Source organism: Numida meleagris, chromosome 12, assembly GCF_002078875.1.
Source record: "Numida meleagris isolate 19003 breed g44 Domestic line chromosome 12, NumMel1.0, whole genome shotgun sequence".
NCBI lineage: Eukaryota > Metazoa > Chordata > Aves > Galliformes > Numididae > Numida > Numida meleagris.
The window spans coordinates 3,546,020-3,567,683 of record NC_034420.1 but is presented as its reverse complement, the minus strand read 5'-3'; the positions used below and the strand labels follow the sequence as shown (position 1 = coordinate 3,567,683).

The 21,664-nt window shown below is 39.8% G+C and overlaps 1 protein-coding gene across 3 annotated transcripts in view; it reads right to left on the bottom strand.

Annotated features, from left to right (window-relative positions):
* SLIT3 (slit guidance ligand 3) overlaps positions 1-21,664 on the bottom strand; it is a 536,914-nt gene that overhangs the window by 472,329 nt on the left and 42,921 nt on the right. For 2 of the 3 annotated variants that reach the window (XM_021410240.1, XM_021410241.1), the window contains exon 3: positions 9,194-9,443. In XM_021410240.1, the coding sequence (XP_021265915.1) occupies positions 9,194-9,443 (250 nt within the window). Of the gene's footprint in view, positions 1-9,193; positions 9,444-9,788; positions 9,948-21,664 lie in introns of those variants that run through there. The other variant, XM_021410242.1, reaches the window with a different exon arrangement.

Below are 21,664 nucleotides of genomic sequence, written 5' to 3'. Positions count from 1 at the left end.
TCACACCTACAAGGATCCTTGTAATCATTCAAGATTTCCTTATGTTAAGCATTCTATAAACAAAGAAGCCCCAAAAAGGGCTTTCAAAGAAAAAAAAAAAAGCAAAGAGATGAAGAAAAGGAAACGAAGCGGTAAAGGTCAGTACAGCAGGCACTGACCTTGACTCAACAGTAGACTAGTAGACTAACTTGAATTAAAAATTTTTGCCTGACATCATGAACGTTTTTCAGAACCACATTTCATTTCTTAAGGAGGACGTTTCCTCCACAGAGCAATCATCAAAATGGAAGACAAGAAATACATCTAGAAACAGAGTTCATCAACAGCCAAAATAACCAAGCCATCACTTAGTACAACCATGGAGCCCTGGTTGAAATAGAAGATGTGGTCTTCTGTTTATATAGGCAAGAACAATTGAGCACACAGAGACAACATCCTGAAAGTTAAAGGCAGCTGCTTTGTCTTGTTCATTTGGGCCGATTGCCTCTGTGTGCAGGCAAAGCATAAAGTGACTACAGTAACCCCACACAACAGAAGAGGTTTAGTCTCTCCAATTAAACTCCTAAAGATAGCATCACTGCTAGTAGCCTTGCACCTCACATTGAACAGAGATAGAAGTAGCAGCCAGTGAGGTATCAACTATAAGAATGCTATCTACCCAAATTGTCAACATTCCTCGGGCTTTAAATAGATTTAATAGGTGTTTGAGGAACTTCATTAGTAACCTGACACTACATAGACTATGTTGATTATTCACCATACAGTTCAACAGGAAGGTAATCCTACTGACCTCTATGCAGGAGGCACAAAGGATTCTCCAAAAAAGTCTCACTGACATAAGAATTACTTCTGCAGAAGTATCACAGATTTTCACAAAAGCCATAAATAGAGTTTGCAAGCAAGAAGAATTCTGAAATCAATTCTGAAATTTCAGATAAGATCAAGAAATATGGACACCTAATAAAAATGCATATGACAGAAAAAAAATCAAGACAACACCAGCTTGAAAACAGCAAGGTTTTTTTTCCTTCATTTTAGCATAACAGACCTTCATTAAGAATGCTCCCTCCATCAGTGACAGGGAAGGAAAGAATATAACCATCAATATACCCATCAGTTAAGATTTCCCCCTGTAAGGGACAAAATTAGATTAAGGTCTCAGAAAAAGCAGCAACTCCTAGACAGAAAGGTAAAAATCTAATTAAAAGCTCCAGAAATCTATCAATCACAGAATTAAAAACACATACTGCAGCACCAAACAGATGGTATAAAACTGAAATATAAGACATTTATTCTGACAGAGACAACATACAGACCAGATTCAGTTAAGAGGAAAAAAAAACCATGCTGAAAGCAACTGGCAGAGAGGTAAGAATCAGCCTCGTAAATCCCACCTCTTCTCTAACTTCTCTGCAGATATAGCCAGCAAAATTTACTTGGTGACTACAAGACCACAAACCTGTTCTCCTTAAATATAAAGGCTGAGAGTAGATCTCTTATGTGTGAGGGCTGCCCGGAAAGCAATACCTCCTATTTTATCTTGTTGGCCCATGACATCAGAGGTGGATGTTGGTGGAATGGCAGTAGTTGAACCTTCCACCAGTATTCCACTACATATTGTTGCTGTGTGACTGATGGTAGCAGAGGGGCAGTCTGACAAAACGGCCTCTGACATGGAAGTGCATATGAAGCGAAGGCATGAGATTGAATTTCTCCCTGTGGAAAAAATGGCACCCATTGACAGTCATTGACATTTGCTGAATGTTTATGGAGATCAAACAGTGGATATGAGCACAGAGAGGTGGTGGATGGTGTGTTTTACCAGTGGCAACAGTGATGTGAAAGACATTCCAGATGGCCACGCACAGCTGTGACACCACTAAAAGTGTCTTCATCAGCTCACTCACATGAATAGGTGGATTACAACCAGGGAACTGCGTAGGAGTTCAGCTTCAATGCCTTGGAAACAATAGTGGCAACACTGGAGTATCACAAAGTTTGTGCCAGGTGTTCACACACGAATGGAAAGAATACCATCTGCAAGCTTGTCAAGACCTATTAAACCCATATGAAGCTGACGGTGACCACTTCCTGGATCACATCATTACCAGTGATGTGATGGTGTCACAAGTACAAGCCAGAGTCAAAATGGCAGACTGTGGAGTGGTGAAACATGAATTCCCCATCAAAGAAAATGTTTCAGACACAGCTCTCGGCAGGCAAAGTGATGTGCACCATCATCTGAGATAGGAAAAGGGATCCTGAAGGATTTATCTGGAACCTGAACAAGACACCAACTCTGACCACTACACCACAAAGCTAAACTGAAAGCTCAAGTCAGGCTAGAGAAGATGGCAGTTTTTGTTTTGGAACATGATAATGCCAAGCCCTATACCAGTTTGAAGACCATGGAGCACACTGCTAATCCTGACTGGACTGTCCTACCAAACCAATCATGTAGTCTGGATTTCAAACCTTTTGATCCCCATCTGTTCAAGTCAACGAAAGATGGACTGCATGGACAACACCTTCCTAGCAATGATGCCATCACAGCAACAGTGAAACAGTGGGGCACCTCCACTGGTGCAGATTTTGATGAGCGGGGAATGCAGGCTCTTGTTCATCACTGGTGAAAAAGCATAGCTAATGGTGGTGACTCTGTTGAAAAATAGTGCTTTGTAACTGAGAATTTGCTCTATCAAATAGTGTTATTATGCTTTTTGTGTATGTTGTAGTTTCCATGGAAATAAATAGGAGGTATTACTTTTGGAGCAACCTATGTATTTAGTACCATTACAAAAGAACACCAGTTGATTACAAGGCCATTTCTCAGTGGGAGAGTTCTTTCTATTCCTGCGAGCCATTCAATGTCTTAAACAATACATCTGACTGAACAACACTGAAAGGAGATCTGAAAATTAAATATATGTGTCTCTGGAGAAAAGACTTTAAAAATATTGGAAACAAAACTGCCTGGGCTATGTTGCAATCAGAATATCACAAGAACCCCTCTCTTTCTTAAGAATGCCTTAAAAAAATAAACTAAAATAAGTCATATTTATACAGCCAGACACTGGCAAGCAAAACATGTTATTGAACGTAAAAGGAACAGGAATGACAACAGCAGCCTCTAAGCCTAAATCCATATTAAACTATAATAATGTAGCTGAATCAACAACAATGAATAGACGCTTTCTGCCATTCAAGGAGCAAAAAGGAGACAAGGCATGTGCTACAAATGTATCTCAAAGAATTCATAAGAGAATGGTGCAGAAAATTTACCCCTACCATGATAACATTTTCTGAACAAGACTGCTTACTCATCTACACCATCCTTGTAACATGAATATACGGATATAATCACCAGAGGAATTGTCATATATTACTTCCAGTCATTCTATCATTTTTCTTCAAATAGATTTACCATTTGAAGTTAACATTAGTTCTTCCCCTCAGTTATCTTGACGCCTTTCCTCATCTGAAGCTAGAAACTTGCTTTGTCTCAGCTCGATGATGACAAAACATTGGTTTGTCCTGCAGGGATGAAAATTAAGCTGAAGAAGGAAAAGAGAGCTCCCTGTTAGGGAGTTGTTCAACAAGACAGAGGATGTACACATTGGTTCCTGCAGCTGTCATCTTCACGACAAAACCAGAAAGCTGACTCTACTTAAAGTTAATACACGTCCTGGCAGTGCTGGAGAAGAAGACTTGCCCACAGGCAGACTTTTCCCCCCCCCTACTGAAAGGCGTTCAACACTGTGCCACCAAAATCCTTTACCTGACCCACATCTGTAATTGAAGAGAGCAGAGATAAAAGGACTAAGAGGTACTAGGTTACTTAGGAAGAACATCCCACAATCTCTTCCAAAGATTAATACAACATGTGAGATGATTCAGTAGTTGTAGCATTAAGTGACAGTTACATTTACGTCCAGCAGCTAACCTGCTCCTCAGGACTTTCAGAGTTCCAAGCTTACTTAGAAAAGGAAGAATCAGCCATTTAATCATGAATTTGTTATAACATAACATCTTATGAGGCTGCAGGCACTTTGGAAGGTAGGAGGCTGCACAACTTGCAGTTGACATTCATTCCAAATTGGACTTAGCGAAGTCACTTCAAAGATTTAGTTATATGTTGTCGGTTCAAATTCAGAGAAGGAAGTAAATAAGGAAACAATAAAAGGATAAAGGAAATTAGAATTTACGGAGGGAGGGAATTTGTTTTTCAGATTTAAAAAATAAATTTGCAAATGAAATTGTTTAGTTTGCTTGAAATATTACTCGAATGATCACTACAGTCCTCAGGTCAGATGACAAAGAAAGCTCAATTCAAGTTCAGTCCTCAGGAAAATAATCTGAAAATTACATGACTTCAGCAGGTACCACGAGAAATACAAATAGGAGCACAGTTGTGAATAGGAAAGGATTCTGACACATCCAGTCAAACAGTGTTAAGTTATTAAAGGGAAATTCAGTCAAGTTTCCCCAGGATCAGTACTTTTGCCTCTTCAAAGACAAAGTCATATACATCTATTTAATGCTACATTATCTAGAAAGAAAGGTCCCATGCAGGGTTTTGGAGACAACTACTACACAAACAAGTAGTAATCCTTAGTGAGGAGAATCCTAAAAAACAAACAAAGAAAAAAACCACAATATAAATGTAAGAGTCAATATTATTTGTATGTTTTTAACATTGTGTTCTGCAGTAATTTGAAAGCATCCAAGACAGCAGTTAAGATTTAATTCAGAGACAAAAATGGAGGAAGTTGAAGACAGTATAAACCAACACAACTTCAGCAGCTACATGCACCTAGGCCAAAAACACCATAATAATATATTTGTATAACAAACCCTAGACCACATGAAAACTCTACAGCAAGCAGATGACTAAGCTTCTAAATTGCACCTAAATGTGGACATGCTCAATTTAGCTACTCAAGCAAAGCACAGAACTGATTAGTCCTGCAAGCTTCAGCAATTTAGAAAGGTAAAGAATCCTCCAAATTATAAGAAAAAAAAAACAAAACAAAAAAATTGATGCAAGAGCTATCAAATAAACTAGATTCTAAGCTATCTTGTACAAACTGATCAACAAATCAACATGGCTAAATTCCTGAATTCTGACACACAGAAACAATGTGCTGCTAACAGGGAGCGAACAAGACATTAATCAAAGGAAAAATGCAAAAGCTCAACCTTCATACTTGAACAGAGTATATGCCAACCCAGAAGACAGTAGTTTCTGTGTATCACTTCCTCCTTTCAGAGCTGAAGAATACAGTAGCCATCAATGAGGTAGCTTTGATCTGCTCACTACATTTACACCATTTCAAACTAAACTTGACTATCAGCATTACTAATTGTTATAAAAAAATGACACGTATAATATTTTACATATACAGAAAACATTTCTGCTGAAGAAAACTACACAAATACTGAATTCTCACAAGAAGAACTGAAGTATTGCTAAGCAAACTCTGATGAAAGAATTCTGTTGAAGCAGGGGCCCTAAGGAACAGTTTAGAAAGATGAAATTTATAAATATAATCCATAAAAATCTTGAATAGTCTAAATTTCAAAACTCTTAACTTCTGCCTCAATTATTTGCACAAAGCACCTTATCAGATGAACAGCTTGGATAAAACAATCACTGTGCCCACCCCTAAAAGTTATCTCTAATCCTGTTGGTAAGACGTTAAGTTACATGACAAATGGGGAATGGATCAATAACTGCTAACAACAAGCCCAAAAGTCAGGTATGTTACTATTGCACTTAGACACACACATCTTGGAGCGAACGTCACACAGATCTCTCCCTTCATGAGCTGTGGGCTATCCTGGGGATTCCCTCTCTAGCACAAATGTAAAGGGGTTTACTCCTTGGCAATGTAAAGTATTTGTTTCACCGCCCCCAGATGGAACTATTTCTGAACCAGTAGCATACAAACATTTACCTCTCCTTTTAGCTCTTCGTGATACCTAACTTAACAAAAACTTCAGTCTAAACCAGACAATTAGAAGACTACCATAGAACATAATAACAAGGTAAAATGCAGCACAGACCTAACACTACTTGCTATAATTGTAAAGCTACCATTAAAGATCAAACTGCATAAGGAAAATTTTAGGCTACTCATATGGCCATTTCTGTGATTATTGGTTAATCTGTGAATTCCCCTCAGAACAGAAAGCACAGGCACAACTCTCCATAAAAACTGTATCTTTAAAGCACTAAAAAGAAAATAACACTAAAAAAAGCATGTGTTATGTTTACTATGAAAAATGAGTAATTAAAGCTCTGGTGATGTCTTTTCTTGTAATATCAGAAGACGTTTACTAGCTTGCTTAATAGAACTTCTCAACAAGAGATGTTTACCCCCTAAAGATTTTTATCATCTTTTCTTAGTGTTAACTTTGCAGTTTTCCTTGGGTTTCATATTGATGCAAATTTATACAATATTTAACGTGGCTCCTGTTGCCAAAACATTCTGTAACATTTGTACAAATATAACTCTAAAAGCTTAGTGGCAAAATAATGTAAGTGGTGCTCTTAGATCTCTCAGTAATTAAGGCAAAAAGTTTCCAACTTAAACCAGTATGTAGGGTTTTTTTTTAGCTCAAAAGAGTGCAGAAGGAAGATGACATTTTCATATGCTGACTATAAAAATGCGCTGGGAAAATAATCCAGAGAAGCTTCTTGATGACCACACACCACATACGTAAACATTTTTCTGAGATAAAAAAGTACCTGTCTCTATTCACCTCAAAATGACAAAAACTGATTGCAAGTTCAACAAACCAGTCAAAGACTAAACACCAACCCACTGTTCTATCATAGGTGCAGAACTTCATGGACTGGGAAGAAAAGGAGGTCCTTTGATACATCCAGTGGTTGACTGACATTTCACCTAAGAGAAAGGGAATAAGGTCTTTCCCTCTACTGATCCAAGTAGAAAATTCAAGTTAGTTCAATGACTGGATATCTAGATTTGAAGGAAGTTCCACAAGCTTTAAACAACTTCTGTAATGAAGACAACAGTGAACAGTATAAAAAAAATAATGAAACGCTCATGGCAGACTGAGAGAATAAAAAGTGAAGAAGTACATTAAACTATAGAAGGTATTATTATGGGAACCTCTCTGTGTTATTTCCACCATATTTTAGTCATTGACTGCTCCAGAAATACATACACTACTTTCAAAACAAACTAAAAAGCTGTAACACAGCTATAGAGCACATTCATTGCTAGAGCATCTCTGAGGTTAAAGATTCAAACTGAATATTGTGAAATAGCTACCATTGTTCATCATGCAGGCATTAATCTAAAACTTACATCTGTAAGCCACACCAAAAATTATCAGAACCAAGAACACAGTGATTACACACACTTTCATTCTTTTTAAAGCTTAACACACCAGGACCAAGAAACTTGCTCTTTCAGCTTGGCTTCTTACAAAAGGCAAGGGAAGCCATCTCTATTAAGTACATTCTCACAAAGGAAACCTAGTAACAAAGTGAATTCGGCCTCCCTAAAACCTAGCCAATAACAAATCACTGTATTGCTCTTCAAATGCTTCTCAGGTGGCCAGCTAACCGTGCATTTGCGAATCATTTTAACCTGAAATCTAAACGTTTTATTCCAGCTCTTAACTCTTAAACTGAACAAACACACCTCACAGATGAAGGATACAAATATTTGTGTTATCACACAGCTACACCTACCCTTGCTGGCTCGCTGTACTACCAGGTTGGGAGGGGTGCTTTTCGGTTGGCTTGGGGGTTCTGTTTGTTCTTCAGTGCCCAGATTGCCAGCTTTAGGAAGTACATAGTTTCATGCACAGAAGTAAAACTTTCAGTAACAGACATCTGAAAGCTATTGTTCTAGCAGCTGGGGTTAAAAAGAAGGCTGATACAGCTACAGAACATTAAAGATGGTGGAATAGTCTAGTAAAAGGTCTCCCAGCACTATAAAATGAATTTAGAAACATTCAAGGATGTTATAAAATTTCATTCTGGGACAGAACTTAGCTTTTTAAAGGCCTCTATACATGAAAGCTTGGTTTCCTTAGTAATCTCATTTAGCTTTCTTAGGGAAAAACTGCTTGAGAGTTTGAAGTTTCCCAAAACTCTACGATCCAGAAGGAAATAAAACAGGAAGTCAAGCCATTGAATCTGCAGTTTTTGCCAATGAGTTTAAACACTTTGTCCGTAAATCCACATAAGGCACAATTAACTGCACTTCTCCTGGAGTCATCAGTCTAGCCCAGCACAGAGCCATGCAGAAGCTCTGTTTAACATTTCATTCTGGACATCTTCTGAATATCTAGCATTGGGTATTCTCTGAAGTAAGCCATAGTAAGCTATGGCTGAAGTAAGCCATAGGCAACATCAAGAGATGTCCTCTGCACCGAGTCAGTGTCAAAACTGTATCAGAGGTCCGAAGTTAGCTTTCAGCTTTCCCCTTAGGAACATTCTAAGTAAAGAGTCAACTAAAAAACTCTTAAGAAGTTGTAATACAGAAGATGTACTCCACACACACTCATAACATTCTCCTGTACTGAGAGTTGAAGCACCTCACAGCATTACACTATCATAAACCTTGAAGCAGATTAAAAACTAAACAACAAGCTTCTCTCCCCATAACACAACTTAGGCAATTTAAGGCAGAAATTAGAGACTGCTTTAATGTGACTTCTTATCCATTTGCATTAGTTTATGTCAGTAGTCGATTTTTCCACAGTGATGAAGTCACCATGCTGGGAAAACTAAGCAAGGAGAAACTGCTACCGGCCACCAGGTTAAAATACCCAGGTTTCCAATTGCATATTAAACTGGCGTTCTCGTTGACAATGATTATTCCTGGGAACGTTCCACTTAGGGTTCTAAGCTCCATTAAAAGCAAGTCAGTGCAAAACCAAATCAACAAGATCCCCATCTGCTTGTATGGTCTGGAAAACACCATGAAGCGCCAAAAATACCGCTTTTTTTTTTTTTTTTTTAAAGCAAGAGCAGCAGCAAGATACCTGTAACTTCTGAAAAGCTCCTCCCCTTCCCTCCTGAAAACATTAATTCGTGTTTCATTACTTTAACTGCTGTTACGATGTGCTCCACACTGATAGGCAGGTTTTGAGAAATTCACGCCAGGTGTTTCTATAAGTACTTGAGGAGCCCTTAACGTTTACTACTTACAGTCTCTCTGCGTTCCTGGGAATATCCCTCGGTACAGTTTTGAGTCCTAGTCCATGACAATCCACGTTGGAAGCAATGCACGTACATTTATGAGGGCATCCTCCAACAGGCATCCAACTCATGGAGCTCCAAAAGCCCAAGATCATTCCAAGGCACAGAAACGCACTTCTTCCACCAGACATGATTTCTCGATCACTCCAGCAGGTATAAAAGTGTGCGCGAGCAGCCGGCCCTTCAAGATGAAATGCCTCTACGGAAAAAAAGGAGAAAAAAAAAAAAACAAAAAAAAACACAAGAGGCTCTTAGTACAGCCCAAGGGAACCCACCACTGCCATCATCGCCGGAGCACCATCAAACCCTCAAAGGCGCCTGAAAGGGTTACGTTAGGTGGAAGAAGGTGGGGGATTGCCTTTCGGGCTCAGGTTTCCTTCTGTTATCTACCAGCGGTACCAGAAGGCAGATAGTTTAACAGAGCTCGAGCCAGATGCGTCCTCAGATGAAAGAGAAACCGGGAGCGAAGATAAATACACACAAAACATCCATCAGAAGCGGCGGCAATCTCCCAAGCAGCCTCCTCCGCTCTGCATCGCCCCACCTGGGCCGGGCAGGTGACCCGCGGAGGCGCCGGGCGGCAACTCAAAGCGCCGCGAGCTCCTCAGGCGCTGCCCGCCGCCTCTCCGCTGCTGCCGCCGTGGGCCCGCAGCCGCGCGCTGACGGTCGGCGGAGCCGGGACCGGGAGGCGGCGAGGGGCGGACGAGTGGCGGCGGCGCTCCCACCCGCGGCGCTGCCGCGCCCGCCCGCCGCTCTCCATTCACTGGGCATGGCAGCCGGGCGAGCGCCCGCGGCACGGTGCCACCCCTCCCCCCTCCCAAAATATCAGCCGCCGCGCCCATTGGCTGCGCGGCGCCTGACGTCACCCAAATGCCGAACTTTTGGAGAGGAGGGAGGGCGAAAGTTTGGGGCCGCTCCGAGCGGCGGTGAGGGGACTCGGGGGGACCTCGGCTCCCTCTGCGCCCCGGGACGCGGCTCCCGGCGCCCCCCGCCCGGTTCGGGTTTCGGAGGGGAACGCGCGGGCTGCGGCACGAACAACCCGGCGCCTGCCGAAGCGGTCTCAAGTTTCCCTCCGGGGGGAACCGGCCGCCTTTTGTTCGGGCCGTGCGCACTCCCCGAGTACCCTCTGGCGGTGGGAACCGGCCCGGCCCCGCTCACCCCGAGCTGCCCCCTCCCGGGAGCGCCCGTGCGCCTCGGGCTACGAATTCACCGAGAGCGCGGACGGCCGGGAAATCTGCTCTAAGTGGGAGGAAGCGGAACGCATCCGCGTGACAGTTCTGTGCTGGTCTGATGTTGGTTGGAGCTCCGCACATTTTAGCTGAAGTGTATTAAAAAAACGTGCCAAACAAACACAGGACGCCTTGGAAATCTTTAAATATTTAGAGATGACTTGGAAAATGGAGAGGCCTGGGGGAGACGTGAGCAGAGTGTCTTTTTAAGTTTAAGCTAAGTCAAAAGATATTAATAAGATGAAGAATAAAGCTGGAATACGCATGACATGAAAAACTGTTTCAGAATACTCAGTCTCTTACTTGGCACACCTGAAGATACACAGAAGTCACACTGATGCACAACACGTTGCTCATTGAGCTAATGCACACAGAAAATTTGTTCTGTGTCTACATCACGAAGTCTTGATCCAAGAATATGGGCTCAAGATTCTCGTCTTCTGTGAAGGGAAAAAGTTTTCCTTCCGCCTGTCCAACAAGGAGCCCAATGAGCACTGACCTGAAACTCCCACAGACACCTCCAACAAAGACTGGACAATGCTACGTTACTCTGGGATTCTGTTTCCCAGTTTGTGCTTAAAATGTGTTTTTCTATGAACATAAAAATTTCCTATTTTAAGTGGAAGAGCTTCTGGAAAAAAAAAATAACCCCAAACACTAAGGTATTCACCGTGAGACATGGATACCAACGTGCACACCTTAAGTATTTGTTGGTTTCTGGCTGCATTTCCCTCACTGGGATTTCTGACATTTATAATCATGTGAGATGTTCCTACTCACCTCGATAGCCAATTTTACCCTTGTCTGTGAAACACCACCTCTACAGCCAGCAGGGCAGCTGCTTGCCCACTGCGCTCTCCAGCAAGGAAACACTTGACACTACAGAGCATTTCCCAGTAAAGACCAACCTGCCAACAGCACATGTAAGATCACAAAGTAACTTTCACCTCTCCTTTTCTGGTCTTTGAAAAATCAAAACAAGCAGTAAAGTGATTTTCTCATTTTTTAGTGAATTATTTGATTTTTTTTTCCCTATAGAACCCATTTTGATCAAGGCTTACACCTGAACTGCTTCCATGACTAGACTCAAAACTCATTTAAGCAGTCCTTATATAGCAGTATCCAACAGGAGAAGGCTCAGTGACAAGTCACACCGGGTTTGAAAACGTACGGAGAGACTCAGCTGTCACCCCCTTTAAGTGGCTGCTTTATGCTACTTCAGAAAAGATTACAAAATGCTGTTCTCCCTCCTCTCTCAAATCTACAGGAGGAAAAGGTTTGGGAAGGTGGACGTAACTTCATCTGGATCCCCAAGTAAACCTTTGCTTTCCTGGAGAAAAGAGTCAACGAAGATCACTTTAACCTCTCGCATTAACTGAGCAAGTGAGGAGCAAAGCCGTAACAAACCCCACTCCAGCCTCACCATACCCAGGGCAGCAACAATAACTGTAGGAGCTTGAACCACACCCCTCCTCTTTACCCTCTTGAGAGGGCAAAAGCACAGCCAGCTCCAGGCATGTCACTGACACTCATCGCTATCTATTCTGAGGCAAGCGCCCTCCATCAAGCGTTAGTTCAAGAGATCAGCTCTTGAACACGGAACAGCTGGTTCAGCCAGACGACAGAAATTACACTGCTTAGCAAGACAAAGTACTCTGAAAGCTCTGGTGTCTCCTCCACACAGACTGAAGGTATACATCCTTAGTTCGTTCAAGCAGTGAAAATACTTTCATTGGAACCTAACTTGCCTTGGCAGCCAGGCAACATCATTCCAAAGAAAGATTTCCTGCTCTGTTTAACCGGCGAGCCTCTTTCTAGCTATGGGCTTACGGAGAGGCATACATCCCTCGCCTCAGGATGCACATATGGGAGATGGTGGATACTAATTAATACAACCATAGAGAATGGAAGCATGACTGTCTTATGCAATATTTATTTTTGAAGTTACTAATATTCAGCTCTGCAGGACTTCAAATTCTAAGAAATGCTGAAAAACTCCCTGAAATGTCTTCTCACTATCATAAATGGCAATCAGTGTATTCCATGCTTCACTGTTTCTCTCTCACAACGAAATCACCCAGAAAAGGAAAGGTGCACCAGACAAAATGGCAGAAAGCAAGCTGAACTGAAAGCCAAACCTAATCTTCAAATATATTTCATTGTTATAAAAACTGAGGCATGTTTACATTGCAGTTAAAACAGCACTTAGAGGAGACAGTCACATATTATCAAGTCACACCACCGAGAAGCAGAGTGTTGGCTCTGCTGTTTTCCTTTCACATATCTACTATGGCTTCCTGATCCTGGCAACTGCTACAAGCTGGCAAACCAGTCACTTTGTCTCTTAGTATATGGTTGGCACAGGGTACAGCATGCATTACACAAAAAGTCACAAAACAATACAGATAATGGAATATCTACTGAATATGGATCTATAAAATGTCTCCTATTTGACCCTGTTTTGTATTTATGCTAAGTTAAAAATATTTAAGTTATTTTTATGAAGCTATCTAAAGATGGTCAGTTTTCATACATACTTCTTCCCCAGCATTTGAAATGATCAGCATTTTCATACATGCAAAACGCCTCACAAACAAAGGTTATCAAAGGTGTGCTGTCTACCCAGCAGGAATTTAAATCTTGCCTGCTGCTTCTACAGTATGAAATATAGTCCTTTCTCCTAGAAAATGAGTAGTTTGACATATCTAGAACATCTTTACAACAGTTAGGAAGCTGACTATTCAACACATGCAAATAAATAGATTAAAAAAAAAATCTAAGCAAGAATAAAAAAAAAAGTAGTTTTAGGATGGAAGAACATTTACTGAACAGGTGTTCAGATTACATTCACATTCAAGCGGTGCTGTCACCTCAGCTGCTTTCCTTCAACCTGCCATCCGTAGCTGGGACTCCATGACTACCCCTGCCCTTTGCAAAAGTACCTTTAATACCATTTACAGGCTAGAGGAAGAGCACTGAGTTCTGGGAACAGTGGAAAGGCACAGTGAACAAAACTAGAAGATTGTGTCAGATACTTGGAGAGAGTAAGAGAAAATCACTTCTCTAGACAATTTTGACATTTCGATACTCTTCACAAAACACACAAGCACTAGAAGTGTTTTGGAGTTTATTTCAAGACATGCTACATAGTCTGTTATGCATCACGTCACCATATTTCTTGTCAGGCATGTCTTGGGTAGATATGCAAGTGCACACACTGTATAGTAAGTGTGACGTGTCTCAGAAACATGGCATTCACTGCATTTGCATTGTGTATGTGGCTTTCACATATGTAATAAATCTGATGCCTCCCAAATGCTGTTTATTACTTGCACAACAGTGCACCTAGAAGCCTAACAGAACTGTAGCAGGGCCTATTCAGCTGGCTGAAGTCCTGAAATCTGAAAGTTTATAGGCAAAAAATAAGACTGGTTTAAGAAATCCAAGCATATAGTTCAGGCAACAAAAGTCCATCACAGAACCTCATACTGCAGGACCACTTGTGCAACAGACACGGCTCTACCACTAGCAGCAATGAACTAGAAGGTGGGGAGGAGGAAATTAGTAATTCTGATCACTTCAAAAGAACTGAGGCCTGAGTCTTTAACTGACAAGGCTCCCTGAACAGCTTGAAGAGGAGCTCTTTAGCACATCCACCACTGAGGAGAATACTTTGCCAAGTGATCAAGCTGATGTGTGCGTTTTAAAGATGCTAAGTTCAAATTCCACCTAATTTAAAGTCACTGATGCAATCATTTGGGAAGCAATGACATATACCAAGTTATATAAAGTATCTCAGTACATTGCCTAAAAAGGACATAAAGCTAACACTTGACAACCCTGTCAATGGTAAGGAATTTGAACTTGATTTTTACTAGAAACTAGAAATAGAACATAGGTTTAACATGACTGATGGCAATACTGCGGCTTTTTTCTTTTTCTGGGAAAATAACATCAAAGTACTCAGTTTTGCTCTCCATATCCAGTGCATAAACTACGAGCCACCTATTTTAAAGGCAAACATAGGACTTCAGAGCTGCTATCCTAACCAAACAGAGCCTAAATTGTGTCACGATGCCCTCTTGTGGCTGTCGAGCTCCCGCAGGGTCCCGAGTAGACAGTGCTGTCTCATAAATGTCTCCTGCACAAATGTTAAGCTGAAGGCTTCATCGTCTACAGCACATAACTCATTTCAAGAGGTTAAATAATTCCTAAACCTGTGATTTTTAAAAATACATATGCACAAGATGTCAAAACTATGGCTAAAAACAATAGCAAGGTAATATTGTCCGGGTTGCAGCTGTTCACCACATCAGTTGATGCCAAATTCAGTGCCCATTTCACAGGAAAAGTTAGGCACTAACTTCTGGACATAAGCTTTTAAATAGACAGATAACTATAAAGCAGTGTTTTATTTTCTTTGTTGAGAACAGGTTAGGCAAAGTATTTCTACCAGTGCCTTTGGTTTTAAATACCATGTTTGAATATCATGCTTGAAAAAGTACTACCTGCTTTTAAAGCTACAAAACAAAAGCAATCCTGAAGTCTGAACACGCAGTTTACTGTTTGGTATGAAACAGCAGATGGATTGAGAAGACTAGCAACTGAAGTTAGCCTTACATTCCCCTCAAACACAATAAAAACCTCAAGATTATCAATCTGCACACCTTTACACCTTTACTCACAAGTTCTGCTACATGGGAATGAGGAAGATCACTCCATGCAAGAAAGCTTATGTTGCTATTTCACCTGGAATTCTATAATTCACTGCATAGTGTTCAAAAAGAGCAGCAAAGAATTTAAACAAAATTTCTACCACTAATATCAGGAATCTCATTCATAATAATGATGCTGAAGATCACGAATGAATGTTAATACATTGTACATTTTCTATCTTGATGAGATTCAGAGATAGCATTTAAATTGTTCTTGAAATTTAGAATTAGTTTATCCTCTCAATTCTAATAGCAGGTGACTTGGTTTTATACTGGTTCCTAATCAAACCGGGAAGCAGCAGAAAGATGATTGGCTAGCATCAAGTATGGATCATGCCCCTTGACCATTTTAAATGTGTTCAAGAATTTTAAATTATAGCTTATGAAGGAAACAAAAAAAGTAGTTCCACTAAAAGCTCTGAAAATTAAATTAGGTTCTGGTGTATTAGATTTTTCTCATACAACAGAAACAACCTAGAAATCCCCCACATTATATTCTCTCTGCTATTGTGCCATGTATTCCATCAACTGTCGTATTAACTGTTGAGTTACTTTTGTGTTACATAGTTCACATCCACATACAGCTTTTTACAGGTTTTTTTTGCTATTTAAATAAATACTAGAGAAAGGGAAGGAAAAATGCGAAACAAGGACTATTGGTATATACTTCTAATACATAAAAAATATCTAAAGAGGAGCACTTTGTTCTTAAATTAAGCTATGTAATCAGTATGAACACAGTTTGCACATAGCAGCAATCTTCAATATACTTCATTCAGTTGCTGGGGCACAACATGCTTGTGTAAGAGTACTGAACTAGCTGGAAAATCTGAATTATTTAAATAAGTTGTAAAATATATGAAAAGATAAGGAAGGAACAGCTCAGCATCATTCCAGGCTTCAGGGTGTTACTTTCAATGTCTCAGAAACGATGTTGCCAGCAGGAGCAGGGAAGTGATCGCCCCTCTGTACTCAGCCCTGGCTACAAGAAGGACGTGGAGGCGCTGGAGCTTGTCCAGAGAAGGGCAGCAAAGATGGTGAGGGGTCTGGAGCACAGGCCTTATGAGGAGCAGCTGAGGGAACTGGGATTGTTTAGTCTGGAGAAGAGTTGGGGGAAACCTTGTATCTCTCTACAACTCCAGAAAGGAGGATGTGGCAAAGCGGGGGTTGGCCTCTTCTCCAAGGTAACTGGTGATAGGACAAGAGGGAATGACCTCAAGATGCACCAGGGGGAGGTTCAGGTTGGACATTAGGAAACACTTCTTCTCCGAGAGAGTGGTCAGGCACTGGAATGGGCTGCCCAGGGTGATGGTTGGTTCACAATGTTTAGATGTCGCACTACGGGACGTGGTTTAGTGGGAAATATTGGCAATAGGTGGATGGTTGGACTGGATGATCTTGGACGTCTTTTCCAACCTTGGTGATTCTATGGTTCTAAGATAATGCAAGGCACAGCAAGAATCAGCACTGGTCACCAGGACAGATTAAAGTGTCAAAATGTATAACTCATGGCATTCGGTGGATTATAAAACAATTTTAAAATACTTCCTTAGTTACCTTTTGTTTTGCTTCAGCCAGAATCTGTCACTAAGCAATTTAAAGAGATTCTGCATTGCAGAAACTTAGTTTTCTTTTATTTGAGGCATAAATGTTTGCATACATAGCTACACTTTACCTTCAAGTGTTAAGACAGTCTAGGAAAACTGGTTTCATATACTAGGCATTGCAAGTTTCTGGTGTAAGCATGCTTTCTCTCTTTATAGTTGAGCAGACAGGAGAACTAAGAGCTTCTACGCATAAGCAACAACACACAATAGTTTCAGTGGTGGAACAGGATTAAAAATGTTAGGAGACAGGTCATTAGACAAACAAGCTCAAAGAGCACTGTTCATAACAATACAATCTTGCTACATTAAAAAAGAAATAAAAACCCTAAAACTACAGTTTCTTACATTTAGAGTCTACTTGCACAGAGATCTGAAAAAAAAATCTCTTATTAGAAAAATAGATTTGTGTTAAGAAAATTCAAATCCATTCCAACACCCTCAGAAAGTATTTGGGAAGTAAGGGAGAAAGTGCCTCAAAAAATAAAGAAATCCAAACACAGGCTTCTAGATCAGTCTTTGGAGAGTATGAAATGCAAACGTTTTCAGAGCAATAGGCTCACAACTGAATACTTCCTTTGCACACGGTCTAACAACTCCACATAACAGCTCCAGGGAGACCTCACTGTGGCCTTCCAGTACTTGAGGGGAGCTTATAAACAGGAGGGAGACCAGCTTTTTACACGGACAAATCCCCTCAAAGAGGGGAGATTTAGGTTAGATGTTAGGTGGAAATTATTTACTTATAGGGTGGTGAGGCACTGGAACAGGCTGCAGAAAGAATTTCTGAATGCCCCATCAGTGGAAGTGTTCATTACCAGGTTGGATGGGGCCCTGAGCAGCCTCATCTAGAGGGTGGCCACCCTGTCCATGGTAGAGGGCTAGAACTAGATGATGGCTTAGGTCCCTTCCAATGTAAGCCGTTTTATGATTCTATGATATTTTGAGACAAAACTATTCTGTAGAAGAAGACCATCATCTTCATAAGCTAAAAACAATTTAAAGTCTCCAGGTTTTGACTAGTTACTAGTGTGGAACCCAAAATCAGAAGGATGAGACAATATTCACTTATTACCCAAAATGAGGTGATTTCAAAATGAAACTATTTATTACCTTATGCTTTCTTGTGTGAATAAGCTAATCTGAAAAACTTTGCGGCAGAGAGAAAGCATTCAAAGCTGTTATTAATCACCTTTAGATTTTGATGTTTTGCTTGAACATTGTTAACACTTGCACGTAGAATAAGCAATGTTGTTTCCACAATGCAAAATATTTCATTATCTCAACTGTAGTTCACATAGTTCAAAGAATCAAAACAGAATTTGTTTTGAAACGTAAGCCATTTCTTAGACTTTTTTTCTTCAAAGATGCAGCAAAAGAAATCAAATATCATTTAGCATGTGCTGGCATCACAGGTCATGTCTTCATCTACACAAAGTATAGTAGTTTATTCACCTCTGATGACACAAGTTTTCACTAACATCTCCAAAGCTTAAAAACATTAAATGTAAAGCTTGGACAGCTAAATCCCCACCATGTCAACACACGAACATTACAAACTTCTTTTGACTGCAGTGAGGAAATAACTAGTGCTTAAAGCAGGAACAAGACAACCTGAGTTTTGTTTCTCTGTTACTTATGAGCTCTGACCTTCGCAACTCAGCCTTCTGGTCTCCACTCGTTAGTTCATAAAGATTTATAATACACACAAGGTTATACAGCAATCTGAGCTTTACAAAAAATGTTTCAAGTATTGCTTTCAGTCTAAGATGAAATATATATTAGATATCAAATACTAGAAGTATTTTGAAGTGTTTTGTGAATATGAAGTATTTTTCGTAATATAACTTCTGGCATCTCTGACGTAAGAATCATAGAATGGATTAGGTTGGAAGGGACCTTAAAGATCATCTAGTTCCAACACCTCTGCCATAGGCAGGATCGATTTTTTATTATTATTTTGGATACCTTTAGTGGGCATGGTATTTGAAAGGAAAGAAAATAATGTTGAATCTTCTCTAGTTTGCATACCGGGTACATACTTGCATGGTCATCTGGAACAGTATTTATAACAGCACTCTTCCATATCTACTTTACATAGGGAGTAAAAAAAGGACAGAAAGTCAAATGAAATCAACATCTATGGAAAAAGTTCTCTCTAAAAATTAGGATGCTAGGCAGCTTCAGGGTTAGGGTTATTTGTGCCATAGCAGCTTTGCCTGTGTTCTGCACCAGGTGGTGAGTACAAAATACAAGCTAGTCCATTTTTTTCTTTATATTTAACTATTAGAAGGATGTTGAGCAAGGAACTATGATCAAGACAACAAGTGGCTAGATCAACATTAAACCAATTTAAGATTTCAGAGAAAAATAGCAAGCTAGTGTCTCAACTGGGTAATCAGAAAAATCAAAAGAATAAGACTACAAAAAGGAAGCAATAAATCATTGTTACTAGATTGTAGGATCAATTGAGAAAGAAAGTAGTGCCATAAGAAGCCTGGATTCCTACTCACCCTCATTCCTCCACCATTTAGTTGATATAAATGCTTTCTTGTGCCAATAAGAAGTGGCTTCAGGAATTACGACAGAATTCATCTTCTGCAAATATGCACACTTAACCACCCAGGCCATCAAATGCAATTTTATCTGGCTACTGTGAAATTTTCTGACAAGCTAATTGCAGTAGCATATTAGAAAATATAACAGCCAAAGTGACAGATTTAGCCAATTGCCAAAGTCAAAACTCTTCACTTTGCAATTTCGTGTAAACGTAACAGTTTGTTTGGGGTATTTTTTTTGACTCAGCATTTTGCATTTGATGTTTTCCCCCACCATACCTCAGCAGAATAAACATGCAGGGCAAAAGGATAAATCATAGAATAGAAGTGATTTATTTTCCAAAAGTGATGTAGCTTGCTAGAATATTTATATTTACTATAGTCATAAGCGACACTTTATCAGGTTATTTACACCTTGAGCCTATTCTTTAAAAATTAGTGCCCAACTACAAATAGCCATGAACTCTGGCTATTACTTTTCAATGTTATGTTACCAACTTCCATTATTAAAACTCAACATCATCTTCATTTACCTTTAGCGTATTACCCTTCCAGTTTTCAGCTAACAACCTCACTCCTAAAATATGTGCAAAATACATAGTAATTTCAAGATTATACACAATAGACTAGATATATATTGAAACTGCTATAGAATCTGGTTGGTATTATGGCAGTGGCCTTCACTTAAGCATGTGATTGGTTAAGATCACAATCTGCAGAGCTTAGCATCCAATATTGTATTTTAATACTATCACATTTTTGCAGAGTCAAATTTGCCATATCCAAATAAAGACAGCAATAAATGTGACTTTTATAGGCATGTATACTTTGAGACAGCATTTGGGTCAGTTTCACAGCAACGTTTCCTTCCCTGTGTGTTTACCTCTATCACCACCAGCGCTGGGAGACGCTTGCAGTGATGCCATTTTAGAAGGGATTTCTCAGAAATACTCATTCTCCTGGTCAACACATCTCGAGCAGTAGATCAACCAGTGCTATCATAGCTGTTATCTGCTTTATAAGCTGTGCATTTAAAGCCATTGTCTAGTTAAAGATTCAACTCAGATAGGGGTTCATCTTAGCTGACGTTTATTAGTGCCTGACTAAAATAGCTGGTCTTTAACTTTTAGTTTCCATCCACACATTGTTTCATCCTATAATTTGCAACTGTACTGATCAAAAAAAGTTATTGATGATTGGACTAAGTGGCAAAATAAAAATAAAAAAAAAAAGACTTCTGTAAAGCACACTGTGAGGACTATTCCAAAGAGAGGTATTATGAATAAAATGACCTGCTCCACCTCATGCTTTTCCTTTCAAAACAACCAATCTCTCAGCACAGAGAACAAATTGTTGCTGTATTTAAACTAGTCAAACAAAAACAAGAATAAGGGAAAAGTCACAGCAGAGGACTTCTCAGGGTCACTGAAACCTCTTTATGCACTTAAACAATTGTCTCTGTTGAAAAATTTCAAAAAGCTACCCATACTGATAGGAATCAGGCAGCACTGCCACTCAAAAAACATTTTTGCGTATTTGAAAATCAGTTTTCTCTAGAATATTCAAAATAGTACCATTGGTAATGTTTTCATCTGACCTCCAGAGCAGGCTTTAAATGTCTTAATATGACTTATTTTCACATTTTGCCAGCTGCAAACTAGATTGAGAAATTATTGAACAATAACTCACAACATAAGAAAGGACCACAAGGAATTTTTAACATCCATAAAGATTGCTGCTCTGAACCAGTCTCTGCAGCTTCTTCAACAGCTTCCTGACAATCATCTCGAGATGCTGACTTCCAAGAAGTGACAAACAATGAATTCAATTCAATTAAAGAAAAGCTATAACTTTGGTATCTGAAGGTAACTTCAGTGCCTTATTCTGTGCTGCTGAAAAACTAAGCACCAAGTAATTAATGATCTACAGTGAACTCATTTTCTATAATCATAGAATCATAGAATTGCTCAGGTTGGAAAGGACCTTCAAGATCATCAAGTCCAACCGCAACCTAACCATACTGCTCTAACAACCCACCACTAAGTCATGTCCCCGAGCACCACATCCAAACGGTTTTTGGATGACTGTGGTCCATTTATAATAATAATGACTGAATATAATAATATTTATAATAATAATGACTGTGTGGTCCATTTCTCAACGGTAGTAAAAATATGAAATACCCTACCGATTTCTCAGTAATCTTAAGGTCAGTCAACAGTTTCAGAAATTAATCAATGTCATGACAATAATATCTTAAGTTACATCTGGGAAAAAGAAAATACTGTAGTTTTTCTCTCAATTATTTATTATA